This window comes from Leucoraja erinacea, chromosome 1 (assembly GCF_028641065.1).
Source record: "Leucoraja erinacea ecotype New England chromosome 1, Leri_hhj_1, whole genome shotgun sequence".
NCBI lineage: Eukaryota > Metazoa > Chordata > Chondrichthyes > Rajiformes > Rajidae > Leucoraja > Leucoraja erinaceus.
The window spans coordinates 27504211-27521370 of record NC_073377.1 but is presented as its reverse complement, the minus strand read 5'-3'; the positions used below and the strand labels follow the sequence as shown (position 1 = coordinate 27521370).

Here is a 17160-nt window from a genome sequence, read left to right as displayed (position 1 = left end):
GCACTGGACCTCCAAATACAAATTACTTTTAGATAAATTGTCTTTAAGAAAAACCTATGAGTGGTCACCAGTTCCAAAACTATCTATACTAACAAGCAGGAAAGCATTTAGGCTTAGAAACTATTTGACAAGATTTTCACAGTGTTAATCTATAAAAGTCCCTCAAATATCACTAACTTCAATTGAAAGTGTTTTAGTGTTGATTAGTGTTTTAGTTTTCTCTGGGTAACCTACAGTATATTAGTGAATGGCATTACTTTGCTCCATTTGAAGTTCCTGTAGCTGTTTTCAGTTTTATAATTGTAAAAAAAATTTGAAAACCATGTATCATTTTCCTTCCATTTCACAATTATGCGCCACTTTGTGTTGGTCTATCACATAAAATCCCAATAAAATACATTTCCGTTTGTGGTTGTAACGTGACAAAATGTGGAAAAGCTCAAGAGGTATGAATACTTTTGCAAGCCACTGTATGTTTGGCCCAGCAACTGCAACCTTCGTAGTCATTCCTTAAACAAATATACACAGGATAGTTTTCCAGCTATGGGGCATTGTTTCTGCTTAGTGGATGCTGCAATGATATGCGAGGGGTGGAATGGTGACTCGGTGACTACAAAGGAGCCTGGAGCATCCAGAGAACAACAGCCCCCACAGGATGCACGTTTCAGTGCCTGATAGTCACGGACACTCTTGGCAGGACATTCCCAATTATGTCTCTGTAAGGAGTAATACAACACTAGTGAAGACAGAGGGTGGCCGCATATTAAAGAAACTTGCGATGCAGACAAGTGCCTATGCCTGCTCCAGGAGTTGAAAGAATTATAACTGAAGTCCTCTGTCCAAGTATGGACCTTGGGTAACCTACTCAATCCAGCAGTGAAAAGTAGCAGAGAACAGTGGCAGCAGCTGGAATTACCATACTGCTCTGCTGACAACTTCTTTTGGGGAGGTTTTATACTGCCAAAGTGCTACAGAGAATGAAAATCCTGCCATAAAGCCAAAAGTCAAAGTTCCCAGTGATTGTTAAACATATGCACAATTGCTCTATTCTGCATTAATGCAGATTTCAATCACTAGTACAGCTTACACATTATCCTTCCTTTAAGGAATCACTTAGCCTCTGTATACTGAAGTTTTTACAGTTAGTCAGAGATCATCAGAGTGTAAACATAGAAACATAGAAAATAGGTGCAAGAGTAGGCCATTCGGCCCTTCGAGCCTGCACCGCCATTCAATATGATCATCCAACTCAGTATCCTGTACCTGCCTTCTCTCCATAACCCGTGATCCCTTTAGCCACAGGGGCCACATTAACTATCTTAAATATAGCCAATGAACTGGCCTCAACTACATTCTGTGGCAAAGAATTCCACAGATTCACCACTCTCCGTGTAAAAAATGTTTTTCTCATGTCAGTCCTAAAAGACCTCCCCCTTATCCTTAAACTGTGACCCTTTGTTCTAGACTTAGAATACATGATCCCCATACAGGAGCCAAGTGGAGAATATAGAGAATATTACCTTTTGTTTGAGTGAAATATGCCTACTTTCTAAGATTCCCCAAACAAATTCTTGCCCACTTTGAACAGAACATATATGTGTAAATTCAAAAGATACGAAACACTACCTTGAGACCAAAACTGTTTAGGCTTTTACAATAGATGTTAAGCACAGAAAATTAAAATATCAGCATTACATTGGAAAATGTCATCAGGATGGAGATTTGAACAACCTCATCACAAGAAAGTAAATTTATATTAATCTTCAAGTACTGTGAAGCATATTGAGTAAAAATCAGCAATCACTTTGGGTGCTAGTATGATGCCAGGTTATATTGTGATTGGTCCATTATTTCAATTAAAATATGCTACATGCAATAGTTACACATGATGGACTACCTTTCAATCTTATCAATCTGTCAATTTTGGAAGTTTTTCACAACACAATTTTTATAATAAGTCTAGGGCATACATTTGATTTGATTTCTAGGAAAACATCCATGAAGCAAATCACAACTGGAAAAGAAAAGTTTGGTACCAATCAAATAAATATTTGAGATATTTCATTGTAGACACAAAAAGCTGGAGTAACTCAGCAGGACAGGCAATATCTCTGGAGAGAAGGAATGGGCGACGTTTCGGGTTGAGACCCTTCTTCAGATGGGTCGAAACGTCACCCCATGTTGGTAAATATTTTCTGCAGGAACTATTGCTTAAAAAGTGAACAAACATTATTTAAGTGTGATGAAATCAGGACAATTTCAATTACTATCAAGGATCTTTACTGGAGATGTGACACTATTCCAAACATTCATAGCAACAGTTTTGTGAAAGTTTACAATAATAGTTTACCATAGTCTAAGACATAGGAGCTGAATTAGGCTATTTGGCCCATCGAGTCTGCTCCGCCATCCGAACATGTAAGATCTATTTTCCCTCTCAACGGCATTCCCTGGTTTTCTGCCGTGGAACCTTTGATGCCGTTATTAATCAATAAGCTATCAATTTCTACTTTCAAAATAAGTCAATGACGGCCACCAGCGCTGTCTGTGGCAATCAATTCCACACATTCACCACCTTCTGGCTAAAGAGATTCTTCCTCATCTAACTTCTAAAGGCATGACTTTTTATTCTGAGGCTGTGGCCTCTGGTCCTAGATTCTCCCTCTACTAGAAACATCCCGTCTACAACCACTCTATTGAGGCTGACACTGAGTATAGAAGTTGGGAGTCTAATAAGACGTTGATATAGTAAAATAAATTATACTTTGTAGAATAGTACAGCATGGGAACAGATCCTTCGGCCCAGGGTGTCAAATTTTATGAAAAGAAGGCAGGAGAATGGCGTTGAGCGGGAAAGATAAATCACCCATGATTTAATGGTGCAATAGACCTGATGGACTGGATGGCCTAATTCTGTTCCTGTGACCAAAATACTTGTGATGTTGGTGCTAGTATGATGCCAGGTTATACTAATCCCTTCTCCTCCATCTCTGCATATTCATGTGCCAAGCTAAAAGCCTCAAACATCACACCACTATCGTTCTTTTCCAATTGTGATGAATATTTCTCTCCCCTGATGCTGCCTGGCCTGTAGAGTACTTGCAGCATGGTCTGATTTTGCAGATTTGAAATGCATTCATTTATTAAATGAAAAATAATTCGAGGACCAACATATCTGCTCTGTTAACATTTCTGGAGGCAAAAATCATATGACTGCATCAAACTCCCACAGATTTCTGATCAATTTATGAGTGTCGAAATCAAAGCCATTGTTCATTGTGAGAGGTCAACCAGTTACAGTGTGTAGGCGTCCCTACTGTACTCACATCAGTTTTCCTGAACTTGGCTTTTAAGCTTTTCATTTTCGTCCAATATCACCATAGAGCACGAAATTTCAGCAAAATCTAAACAAAACGCACAGAACAACATAATTACAATATTATTGAGAAATGCATTTCATAAGACGCATAGTTTCAATGGTTGCCCACAATCCAGGAACATGTTCTACTGTGATACCAGATATTACGGTTGTACTGACTGCACTACGCTAAATAAATTGGACTGCTTTTTTTCGTGCATTCACTCACCGGCATTCCTGCAAAGTTAGAAGCTGTCATAACGATTTCGCCCTTTACCATCAATCAAAACTATTTTGATTTGAGAAAGGGAGCGTTTAATAAACAACGAGTGGAGGTGTTGAAACTTGTACCCGCAGATGCAGTATCGACAGCGAGCCCGTTTGACACTGTCCGCGTTTGACACAAGTTTCACCTTCGTACTCAAACTTCACCGATAAACTTTTGCGACGTGATTAATTCCAAGGCAGTTTCTAGAAATACGTTCCCGGCTTTAAATAAATCACCGCCTCGCTCCTCCTCAGCAAAGCCGACGTTCTTTTTGTGCTCGAGTTCAACTCTCCCATTCATTCTCTTTCCCCAAACTTCCTTCATCTGTTTCCAGCCCTCGTTCAATTTCCCTCCGCTCTAGGGCGGCTGTCCTCAGAAAGGTAATACAGGCGCTAAAACTTTCACTGCTGCAAACAATAAACCCATTCATTCGCTCGTTTGCTCTATTTACAAACCGTGGAGAGAAGAGACGAGAGAAATGCATCCAAAACATACCATTTGGAAGAAAACATGTAAGAGCTTGTCTTTTATGCTAGAATAGTGCACCCGTGTGCTTTAACTTGGAAAGCGAACTCACCCCATGCCGGCGTGGAAAGTGAAGGTGTGTGTGTGTATGTGTGAGTGAAGTTGTAAGGAGCCGCGTTACATGCACACACACTTTGCTGCCGGAGCTGCTGCCAACACCGCTCCAATTGCCTCGCGGCGGAAAAGGCAACGGCAGCGCGTGCCATTGTCCACCCAGCGTGTAGGCGTCATCCGTAACGAACGCGCACGAGCACGCGCCTCGCCGGCCCGGCCCCAGAGTAGACCCGGGCAGCGTTCCATCTCCGGGCCGCGTTCTCTCCCCTTTGTTGTGTTAGCGCTGGTCTCTTGGCCGTTCTCTGGGGCTTGCTGCTGGGTAGGTCGCTCGGAAAACGACCACTTTATGCTCACTCTCACTGACGAGTCCGGTAAAGCGTTGATCAGAAGCCCCAATTTCTGGCCATTGGGTCGGTTCGCCTTGGAACTCTACAATCGTTTAAGAGAAGACCATTTGCGCGCGCCCCCCCTCTTACTTCTTACAGGCATGCCAACTCTTTGAAATAAACAACCTAATTAGTTACAAGTCGCTGCCAGTTTATAGCCCAGCAAAATTATCCCAGCTCACTTATTTATGCAGTTACATAACACTAATTTTAGGACAATAGGTCTTCTCAAAATGAGGGGCAATATGCTTTGGAAGACAAAGTGCTGGAGTAGCTCGGCGAGTCAGGCAGCATCGCAGGAGAACATAGAGAGCGGCGATTGGTGTCGTGACCTTTCAGACTGACTTGATTTATATCAACTAATACTCAATATGAAATACTGCTATTTGGAGTTATGTCATGAATCTACCAGATGCAGCACTCTGTTACACACAGCAGTTGTGTTAAAGCAATATTTTAATTTAATTAATGAGATTGGTGGACAAGGAGATGATCCATACCTGAAACTCAACAAGTTGAGCACAATCACAAACACAACATTATGGCCAGTGTAAGGTATAAATTCACACATGTTAACCTATAATTGGATTCTAAAACTCCACCACTTATATTCACATTATCGGTTCTTGCCTATTTGGCATGACACTATTTTTCAAGTAGAAAGCTCAAGGAATGCTACCCATCTCCAAACTGTTGAATCCCTTTATCATATTATGCTTCCCTCAATCTCTCCTTGGACAGGCCATCATGAGTCAAGTGTTTTATTGTCATATGTACATATGTACCTGAAAGAAATAATGAAATTCACATTTGCAGCAGCACCATGAGGGGTTTGCAAATACAGTACTCTAAGTCGGTGGTGATGAAGTGCTTTGAGAATGATCAAACAAGAAAAAAAAGTCGCTTACTGCCACAACAGATCAAATAAACTCCGCCTGGACTTGGATAAACAAAAACTCATATGTCAGGCTTTAAAAAATATTGCAAAGTACAATTGGATCCTCGACTTCCTGAGTGCATCCCAAGACTGTTCACTGGTCGTAGCTCGATAACAATCAGCACGGGAACACTGCCTCTAGTGGGCTTCTTCTAGGGTGTGTTGTGGGTGAAGCATAGAAGTCTGACTGGCCTGCCAGTCACCAAGGAACTGATTTTTCAGTGTTATCCTTGCATGGGCATGCACACCTGAAGATCTCTCGTGGTCCGAGAATACGAATTAAAATACTTACCCACCTGCTTTAGTAAAGACCGGTTGCATCCTGCATCAATAATAAACATTACGGTAAACCTGCCCAGTCCAGATCGGCTCTGTCCTCTCTACCAAGGCTGCCTCAAAAAGGTGCCTCACATGACAATATCGACAAGCCTGAAGACAGGAGTGGTTCACTCCCGAGATGCTGCCTGTCCCGCTGAGTTACTCCAGCTTTTTGTGTCTATTATCAGTTTAAACCTGCATTTACAGTTCCTTCTTACACTGATTGGTAAATTGTTCCATTAGTTCTACATTCTGTATCTCGCCTGGTTCCCAAGATCAATTGAATCAATACCGTCCCACATCTCGGAAAACTGGAGATGACTTTCCTGATAGTTCATGACATTAACAAATATGCTGTGAAATCTGAAATAAAAACAGAAAATTTGGGGATATTTGGGGAAAACCCACATACAGATTAAGAAGCATTTAAGCACTCAAAACTGAAATAAATTACTCTTATCTAAATATGTTATCATATTGGAAGTATATTCTTCTTCAAAAAAAAACTAAATTCTAATCCATGATATAAGAATAAACAAAACAAGAATGTAAACGCTACAATACAAGGAAAATTGCGAGTGAAAATCTAAAATGAAACATTTTTTAATCAACAGATGATAGATACCAAGACACTATCTTACAAGGGAATCTTCAGCAGAAACCTACAATTCTGTCAAATGTTGAATTCTCACACTTTTCTGCATAAAAGAGGTCTCCTATGAATTGAAGGATTCACTGTTTATATTATTCACTGTTTACATTATACCAAGTAATGTGTTGCGGTCAGGAATTACCTTTGCTACTATTCGGGAAGTGCAGCAGAAATCACCATCTGGTGAAATTACAGTTGCACAATGGTATCATTTTTAAGGAAATTCCAGCTCATATTTTGTTCCATAATGTTAGAAAGTACTAGCCATTTGGTATAGTCTATATGGCAGATGGATAAGCATAATTCCTTCAGGATTTAAAACACACTTGGAAATAACAATCCAAAATCTGGTAAAGTGATTACCATCTTGCAACCCATTCACAACATTAACATGCAGCCTACTGAGCAACTTTGATCATGCAAAACCTAGAACTGGCATACATTATACGTCTACATATATTTTGTAATATTGTTACACTTTGGATATCCTTTTGGATGGTTGCTTAATAGCACAGGAATTCTGTGTTCCCTGTACATTCTGCGTGGTTCCTTAAAGAGTATCAAATAAAAATATAAAATGCATGCTCGTCACAAATACTGCCTAAACTGCTGAACGTTCCTGTCCTGTCATTATTTGAAATCATTTTAACCTTCTGGTTATTTGCTTGTTTATTCCATTGCCAGTTCACTTGCAGAATTATGCCCCTTAAAGAAGTAACATTATTCCCCCTCTTGTGAATTTCATGTTTTTTGTCAGCCTTATTCACCTCCACTGGCTTCTGCTTCCTTTGCAACTGAACATTTTAAAACCCTCCAATCCCAAGATTGAGTTCAAAACTTTCAGATCATAATTACACTCCCATTTTCAAATACCAGATGGTAGTTTCTGCTTTTTAGAGTTACTATAGTCTCGCAGCTCATTTCTATTTATTGTTACCACTCCCTATGCCGGCCACCATCATTTTTTTTATCATTTATTCTGCCCTGCCTTTTACAGACATTTCCTTTTTTCCAACCTTTCCCAGTTTTCCAGAATCTGTGTTTGCTTTAGAGCTGTTGCAAGCATGACAAATTTGTCATGATGAAACCTCTCCAAATCAGGAAACATGAGCTCTCTGTCGATTCTGACTGTCTGCTGAATATTGAAATTCACAAAATGTTTTAATCCCTGACTAGCTTAATTTTGAGATACAGCATGGAAACAGGTCCTTCGGCCCACCGAGTCCGCACCGACCAGCGATCCCCGCACATTAACACTATCCTGCACACACTAGGGAGAATTCACATTTATACCAAGCCAATTAACCTACAAACCTGTACGTCTTTCGAGTGTGGGAGGAAACCGAAGATCTCAGAGAAAACCCACGCGGTCACGGGGAGAACGTACAAACTACGAACTGACAGCATCGGTAGTCGAGATCGAACCCGGGTCTCAGGTGCTGAAAGCATAGACGGCAGCAACTTTACCGCTGCGCCACCGTGCTGCCCTGGTACTGCCTTAATGGTAACTGTCATTGGTGGGACTGATTGAAGCCCATATAAGCCCGACCCAGTAAGTATAGAGGATTTCCTTTCCCAAATAACATGAGTAACGAAATATGTTCTTTAAATAAATAGGCAGTTTCATTGCCACCATTACTGATATTGGCTTTTCATATAATTACTCAACTTTAAACCTCTCAACAGCTCTGGTTGGAATTAAACACATGTATCCAGATCAACTGTCCAGACCCCTGGATATTCAGCAATTACAATTTACTTCCTGTTCCTATTCCAACTTTCAAGCATTTGCAGTATTTTGATATTGCCCTGAGGCAGTTTGCAGGCAGAAAGGTAAAAAAACTAAATTCTGATTAAAAATCATTGACCTTAAACATTAGCTCTTCTCTCAATAATTGCTCAATAATCATGCTCTTTCCACAGTTGCTGAGCATCTCAGCCATTTCTGTTCGATCTGAGATTTACTTTTGCAGAAAAAAGAATTAGTTCAGAAAAATAATTTTTCAGCCATTATTAGAGAATGTTAACATTGTCTTTTATCAGGAAACTTAATGACTAATTTAGACAGTAGGTCTTATATTTAAGAATAAAAATAAGATATAAGAATGTGGTAAATGCTGCATTTGGTGCTCATCCTTAGTTTCCCTGGAAAATTCAAGTGAGTTGAGTCCTTGAATATTCTTTAATTCTCCAAATAATTGTGCACCCATGATTTTGTTCTCTAGGGAGCTAGAGGAGTTAGACCAGTGCTGCTGAAGGAACAGCTTCACTCGGCCCACCTGAACCTACCTGATCTCCCGGTTGCTGGACACTTTAATTCTCCTTCCCATTCCTACACAAACCTTTCTGTCCTCGGTCTCCTCCATTGTCAGAATGAGGCGAAAAGCAAATTGGAGGAACAGCATCTCATATTTCGCTTGGGCAGCTTACAGCCCAATGGTCCGAATCTTGATTTCTCTCACTTCAGGTAGCCCTGGCATTCCCTCTCTCTTTATACTTCTCCCACCCAAGTCGCGCTATCTTCTCATTTTCACGCTGCAAACAGCTAACATTGGCCTTTTTCCTTTATCATCTTTACTTTTTTGCATATCTTTCATTCATTGTTCTTTATCACTCCACATCACCATCTATACATCTCGTTTCCTTATCCCTAACCAGCTTGAAGAAAGGTCTCGACCTGAAACGTCACCCATTCCTTCTCTCCAGAGATGCTGCGTGTCCCGCTGAGTTACTCAAGCTTTTTGTGTCCATGTTCGTGTTAAACATAGAAACATAGAAAATAGGTGCAGGAGTAGGCCATTCGGCCCTTCGAGCCTGCACCGCCATTCAATATGATCATGGCTGATCTTCCAACTCAGCATCCTGTACCTGCCTTCTCTCCATACCCCCTGATCCCTTTAGCCACAAAGGTCACATCTAACTCCCTCTTAAACATAGCCAATGAACTGGCCTCAACTACCTTCTGTGGCAGAGAATTCCAGAGATTCACCACTCTCTGTGTGAAAAATATTTTCCTCATAATAATAATGATTCAATTTAATTGTCATTGTCAGTGTACAGTACAGAGACAACGAAATGCATTTTTTAGCATCTCCCTTGAAAGGGAGACACAGGGCGTCGCGGTGTTCGCCTGCCGCCTAATTACATTCCATTACACACCTTGGGTGAAGTGTGCCCAAGGACACCGACAGTATTGTTTGGACCGGCTACCTCCGGTCGCCAGCCGAACTCTTAGCCCATTGTGCTATCTGACGCCTAAAAATCTCGGTCCTAAAAGGTTTCCCCTTTATCCATCGGGAACAATCATCCTGCATCTAGCCTGTCCAACCCCTTAAAGAATTTTGTAAGTTTCTATAAGATCCCCCCTCAATCTTCTAAATTCTAGCGAGTACAAACCGAGTCTATCCAGTCTTTCTTCAAATGAAAGTCCTGACATCCAAGGAATCAGTCTGGTGAACCTTCTCTGTACTCCCTCTATGGCAAGAATGTCTTTCCTCAGATTAGGAGACCAAAACTGTATGCAATACTCCAGGTGTGGTCTCACCAATACCCTGTACAACTGCAGTAGAACCTCCCTGCTCCTATACGCAAATCCTTTTGCTATGAATGCTAACATACCATTCGCCTTCTTCACTGCCTGCTGCACCTGCATGCCTACTTTTAATGACTGGTGTACCATGACACCCAGGTCTCGTTGCATCTCCCCCTTTCCTAATCGGCTACCATTCAAATAATAATCTACTTTCCTGTTTTTGCCACCAAAGTGGATAACCTGCCCCCCAGCTTCGTGTCATCCGCAAACTTGGAGATGTTGCATTCAATTCCCTCGTCCAAATCATTAATATATATCGTAAATAGCTGGGGTCCCAGAACTGAGGCTTGCGGTACCCCACTAGTCTCTGCCTGCCATTGTGAAAAGGACCCGTTTACTCCTACTCTTTGCTTCCTGTCTGCCAGCCAGTTCTCTATCCATATCAATACTGAACCCCCAATACCGTGTGCTTTAAGTTTGTATACTACTCTCTTATGTGGGACCTTGTCGAAAGCCTTCTGAAAGTCCAGATATAACACATCCACTGGTTCGCCCTTATCCACTCTACTAGTTACATCCTCGAAAAATTCTATAAGATTCGTCAGACATGATTTACCCTTCATAAATCCATGCTGACTTTGTCCAATGATTTCACCACTTTCCAAATGTGCTGCTATCCCATCTTTAATAACTGATTCTAGCAGTTTCCCCACTACCGACGCTAGACTAACTGATCTGTAATTCCCCGTTTTCTCTCTCCCTCCCTTTTAAAAAAGTGGGGTTACATTAGCTACCCTCCAATCCTCAGGAACTACTCCAGAATCTAAAGAGTTTTGAAAAATTATCACTAATGCATCCACTATTTCTGAGGCTACTTCCTTAAGTACTCTGGGATGCAGCCTATCTAGCCCTGGGAATTTATCAGCCTTTAATCCATTCAATTTACCTAACACCACTTCCCGGCTAACCTGGATTTCACTGAGTTCCTCCATCTCATTTGACCCCCGGTCCTCTGCTATTTCCGGCAGATTATTTATGTCTTCCTTAGTGAAGACAGAACCAAAGTAGTTATTCAATTGGTCTGCCATGTTCTTGTTCCCCATTATCAATTCACCCGTTTCTGACTGCAAGGGACCTACATTTGTTTTAACTAATCTTTTTCTCTTCACATATCTATAAAAACTTTTGCAGTCAGCTTTTATGTTCCCTGCCAGTTTTCTTTCATAATCTATTTTCCCTTTCCTAATTAAGCCCTTTGTCCTCCTCTGCTGGTCTCTGAATTTCTCCCAGTCCTCTGGTAGGCTGCTTTTTCTGGCTAATTTGTACGCTTCATCTTTTGTTTTGATACTATCCCTGATTTCCCTTGTTATCCACGGATGCACTACCTTCCCTGATTTATTTTTTTGCCAAACTGGGATGAACAATTGTTGTAGTTCATCCATGCAGTCTTTAAATGCCTTCCATTGCATATCCACCGTCAACCCATTAAGAATCAATCGCCAGCCTATCTTGGCCAATTCACGTCTCATACCCTCAAAGTTACCTTTCTTTAAGTTCAGGACCCTTGTTTCTGAATTAACGATGTCACTCTCCATGAAGAACTAATGAAGAACTCAACCATATTATGGTCACTCTTGCCCAAGGGGCCGCGCACAACAAGACTGCTAACTAACCCTTCCTCATTACTCAATACCCAGTCTAGAATAGCCTGCTCTTTCGTTGGTTCCTCTACATGTTGGTTTAGAAAACTATCCCGCATACATTCCAAGAAATCCTCTTCCTCAGCACGCTTGGCAATTTGATTCACTCAATCTATATGTAGATTGAAGTCACCCATTATAACGGTTTTACCTTTGTTGCACGCATTTCTAATTTCCTGTTTGATGCCATCCCCAACTCCACTACTACTGTTAGGTGGCCTGTACACAACTCCCACTAGCGTTTTCTGCCCCTTTGTGTTTCGCAGCTCTACCCATATCGATTCCACATCCTCAAAGCTAATGTTCTTCCTTTCTATTGCATTAATCTGCTCTCTAACCAGCAACGCGACCCCACCTCCTTTCCCTTTTCTCTCTATCCCTCCTGAATATTGAATATCCCTGGATGTTCAGCTCCCGGCCTTGGTCACCCTGGAGTCATGTGTCCGTGATCCCAACTATATCATAGTCATTAATAGCTATCTGCACATTCAACTCATCCACCTTATTACGAATGCTCCTTGCATTGAGACACAAAGCCTTCAGGCTTGTTTTTACAACACTCTTACCCCTTATACTATTATGCTGAAAAGTGGCCCTTTTTGATTTTTGCCCAACATAGTCAATGAATATCTGAGACATAAAAGCTGTTGCCGGGGCCAATAGGAGTTGTTCCATTAAAGTGAATAGGATAAGTTTTATAAAGCTAATATCCTGTAATCCTGGCAACATTCTGGAATATCTCTTCTACCCTCTCCAAAGACTCCACATCCTTCCTGTAATAGGACAACCAGAACCACACACTGTAGTCGGAATATGGCCTAACTAAATTTCTCTCAAACTGTAACATGATTTCCTAATCTTAAGACCCAATGAGCCAACTGATGAAGGCGTGCAACCATACACCTTCTTCACCACTTGATGCAGTTGTCATATACCTTAAGGAACATATGGACGAACCCCAAAATCCCCCTATAATGGGATCCTGTTAAGGGTCTTGCTATTAACTTTCCCCTTGCATTTGACCTTCCAAAATCCATTGTCCAATATGAAACTCCATGAATCAATAAGGATGAGTGACAACACCTTCACAATTATCCTCAAAGTCAGTGCCTTGTGAGCCCTTTCCTATACTCCCTATACACTCATGACTGTGTGGTCAAATTCTAGTCCACCTCCATCAACGAGGGTGCGGATGACACAACTGTAGTGAGTCAGATCACGAACTACAAGGAGACAGGGTACAGGAAGGCGATAGAGAGCTTATGGGCCTGTTCCAGTTAGGCGACTATTTAGGCGAATGCAGAAGACTCTGCGCTCGCCAAATGGTCACAGCATGTTCGCTGGTGGTCTCTGGTGAGTCTCCTTCATGGTCGCGAGGAGTTCCCGCATTCTGGGAACTAGTCGCGGCCTCAGTATGGTCGCCGCAAATTTTTCAACATGTTGAAACATTTTCTGCAACCAAAAATTGGTCGCCATGGAGAAAATCGATAATCCTGTAGTCGTAGGTGCAGTTGTAGTGGGGTTGCCATGTAGTTATGGGTAATAGAGGTAGTCGTTGGTAGTTTTAGTTAATCGTCTTTGCGTACCGGGCATTTTCATTGGCTCATTGGGGAAAAAAAACCTAAGCAGGAGTTTTCAGAACCAAGGATAATCGACCGGTAATGTTAAATGTCCGCCGAACTTCACGGCTGTGTATCTCTGTCTTATTAAAAGTTGTCTGGCTTCTTAAAAGTCTCAACTCCTTCTCCCCCCTTCTCCCCCTGTCCCCCCCTCCCACTCTCCCCCCTCTTTTAAAGGACTTAAAAGGGGAGCCTACTCACCTCGCTGCCTCACCGGACCCGTCGAACCTTGCCGCCCCACCAACCATCCGCCCACCGGGACCTCCTACTCTCTGCCCGCCGACCCTCGCCACTTCACTGCCCTCCAGCAGCCCGCAGCTGTCGCCTTACCCGCAGCCTGGACTCAGCACCGGGCCTGAAGTTTCAACGCTGCAGACTCCAACTACCCTGAGTTTGACTGTGCTGGGTCCTAGTACTAGTCCCCTAAACCTGGTTTCAGTGGCTGTTCCACTGGGTCTTCCACATTCCCCTCAAACCATGTGACCCCAGCTCTTCCCCACCCACACAACCGTCCTCATACCCGCCTACCCCCTGACCACCCACCACCCCTCCACCAGACATCGCCTCGGCCCTAGTCCACTCATCTGCCTTCCTCTGGTCCCAACCCCCATCACTGCTGTGTGTTCACCATCCCCCCCTGACCTCCCCTTCTCAGATACCGAACGGACTGTCCTCAGCAGAGGCCTCACCTTCGTTCCCCTCCGTCCCCACCTCAGTGAGTTCCGTGTCCACCGCAATTTGGAGCTCTTCTTCAGTCACGGCTGCCTCACACAATTCTTCCATGGGAAGTAGTCCTCGCCCTCATTGATGATCCCTTTTCCTGTCTCCAACGGACCCCCTCCTCTTGGAACCCCCACATGGCCATTGGTGCAATGAAATTTGGGGGCACATTCCAATATCGGAATGGGAGAACATTTTCAGTGGCTTGGACTTCCGAATCGGCCACTTCCTACCAGAGACTGCGGCTCCCGAAGTCCACTGGCTGAGCTGGATGGAGATTCACGCTGGCGGCCGTCGGCAAAGGGTTCCCAGGGCTCGGCGATATTAAAATCAGCGCGGCCCGAGGCTGGGATCTCCGCAAACCACAGTTCCATGATGTTGAAGCAGCAGGCCCAACACTCCAGAGCTTCAAACGGCGATCCAGGTAAAGCATCGCCCGCTCCGCGGTGAATCCAATATGTATTTTAAAACCAACTGTTTAATGACAACATACAGTAGGATCTAAAAGTGTCACACTGTCACTGTCGGGTAGTCATGGTCCTCTAGTCATGAGGATGGGGGATTGGGAGGGGGGGAGCTTCACAAGTGAAATAGCTTAGGGCCTCTCTTCATCTAAATACGGCCCTGCTGTATCACCTTGGCTTTGCACCGTGTGAATTTCAGGCAGTGCTCCCCCCGCTTGCCCTGGCCCCCGTCTTTGCGATGTGTTTGTGTGTGTGTGTTCCACTCTGACAGTCGCCGTTCCAGTTCCCGGTTTTTCAGGCAACTGCCGGCAGTCTGCTGAAAAATCGCCTAAGTGGGACAAGACCATTAGTGGCCTGGTATCAGGACAATAACCTCTCCATTAATGTCAACAAAACAAAGGAGCTGGACGTTAACTTAAGCGAGTGAAGTGGAGCGCACACCCCAGTCAACATCAATGGTACTCCAAATAGAATGTATCACCGCTTGGTTTGACAACATCTCTGCACATTCCACACAAAATTGCAGAGAATTGTGGATGAAGCCCAATCCATCACACAAAGCAGCCTCCCCTCCATTTAGTCTGTCTTCATTTCCCCTTGCCTTGGGAAAGCAGCCAACACAATTAAAGTTCCCTTCCACTCTCGGCACTTCTGGGGCACAAAGACTGAACGGTGGTCAGGTGAATGTGTCCGGATCGAGGCTTGGTGGAGTAGGACGCTGGAGCCCCTGTAGCAGCCTGCGCATTGAATGTATTGGATGCCAGTCCAAGTGGTCGAACGCACGGATCAGACATGGTCTGCACGCCATGGAGCGGTGGTGCAGCAGTGGAGGATATCAACAATTTTGCTTGGCCCGACCGACCTTGCAACACCGCCATTATAATAGGCCTTTATGGCCAAGGTAAGACTATTTTTTTAAACAACTTTCGACTTATCATGAAAAATGACTTCAGAAAAATGACAACCCTTCAGATACTGTTTCAGTGTAATCTACTACCACTTTTCACTTGACTTAAACTCAAGTTCAAGTTCAAGTGAGTTTATTGTCATGTGTCCCTGATAGGACAATGAAATTCTTGCTTTGCTTCAGCACAACAGAACATAGTAGGCATTGACTACAAAACAGAACAGTGTGTCCATATACCATAATATAAATTTATACACACCTGAATAAATAAACTGATAAAGTGCAAATAACAGCTATTAATGTTCAGAGTTTTGGCTGTTTGGCTCAAGTTTAATAGCCTGATGGCTGTAAGGAAGTAGCTATTCCAGAACCTGGTCATTGCAGTCTTCAGGCTCCTGTACCTTCTACCCGAAGGTAGCAGGGAGATGAATGTGTGGCCAGGATGGTGTGGGTCCTTGATGATGCTGCCAGCCTTTTTGAGGCAGTGACTGCGATAGATCCCCTCGATGGAAGGAAGGTCAGAGCCGATGATGGACTGGGCAGTGTGTACTCCTTTTTGTAGTCTTTATCTCTCCAGGGCGCTCAAGTTGCCAAACCAAGCCACGATGCAACTGGTCAGCATGCTCTCTACTGTGCACCTTTAGAAGTTAGAGAGAGTCCTCCTTGACAAACCAACTCTCCGTAATTTTCTCAGGAAGTAGAGGCGCTGATGTGCTTTCTTAATAATTGCATCAGTGTTCTCGGACCAGGAAAGATCTTCAGAGATGTGCACGCCCAGGAATTTGAAGCTCTTGACCCTTTCAACCATCGACCCGTTTATATAAATGGGACTGTGGGTCCCCATCCTACTCCTTCCAAAGCCCACAATCAGTTCCTTGGTTTTGCTGGTGTTGAGGGCCAGGTTATTGTGCTGGCACCATATGGACAGTTGCTCGATCTCTCTTCTATACTCTGACTCATCCCCATCAGTGATACGTCCCACAACAGTGGTGTCGTCAGCGAACTTGATGATGGAATATAAAGTGAGTACAGCAGGGGGCTGAGCACGCAGCCTTGAGGTGCTCCCGTGCTAATTGTTATCGAGTCTGACACATTTCCACCAATACAAACAGACTGTGGTCTGAGAATGAGGAAGTCGAGGATCCAATTGCAGAGGAATGCGCATAGACCCAGTACTGCGAGTTTGGTAACCAGCTTGGAAGGGATGATTGTATTAAACGCCTGTAATCAATGAATAACAGCCTGACATATGAGTTTTTGTTGTCCAAGTGGTTCAGAGCAGAGTGGAGGGCCAGCGAGATCGCATCCACCGTTGATTTGTTGTGGCGGTAAGTGAACTGCAGTGGGTCCAGGTTTATGTCGAGGTAGGAGTTGATTTGCGCCATGATCAACCTCTCAAAGCACTTCATCACCACAGGCGTTAGTGCCACTGGTCGATAGTGGACACATACACTTGAACACCATATCCTGCACTCTGTTTTTCTCCCAAAACTAAATGTTTCTAAGCATGTATGGTATGATCTTCATGGAAGGATTGATCTTGGTACACGTGTCAATAATAATAAATCTAAATCCCTAAATCTAAACCTAAAGTGATGGTGGAACAGTTGAACATCTGAAAATTCTAATGACTCTTGATTTTGTTTTAATATTACCAGTACAATATAAACCCTATTTGTTTTTGTATATACAGTTTTCCCAGAATTTCTTATCTACATAA

The 17160-nt window shown here is 43.2% G+C and overlaps 1 protein-coding gene across 4 annotated transcripts in view; it reads right to left on the bottom strand.

Annotated features, from left to right (window-relative positions):
* The window catches only part of rai14 (retinoic acid induced 14), a 201415-nt gene extending 197052 nt beyond the window's left edge, over positions 1 to 4363 (bottom strand). The window contains exons 1-2 of one of the 4 annotated variants that reach the window (XM_055631960.1): positions 4204 to 4363; positions 3327 to 3404 (exon numbers count right to left, since the gene is read on the bottom strand). In XM_055631960.1, the coding sequence (XP_055487935.1) occupies positions 3327 to 3362 (36 nt within the window). In that variant the 5' untranslated portion in view covers positions 3363 to 3404; positions 4204 to 4363. Of the gene's footprint in view, positions 1 to 3326; positions 3405 to 3587; positions 3967 to 4121; positions 4162 to 4203 lie in introns of those variants that run through there. The other 3 variants (XM_055632031.1, XM_055632023.1, XM_055632015.1) reach the window with 3 other exon arrangements.
* Positions 4364 to 17160: the final 12797 nt, after the last annotated feature.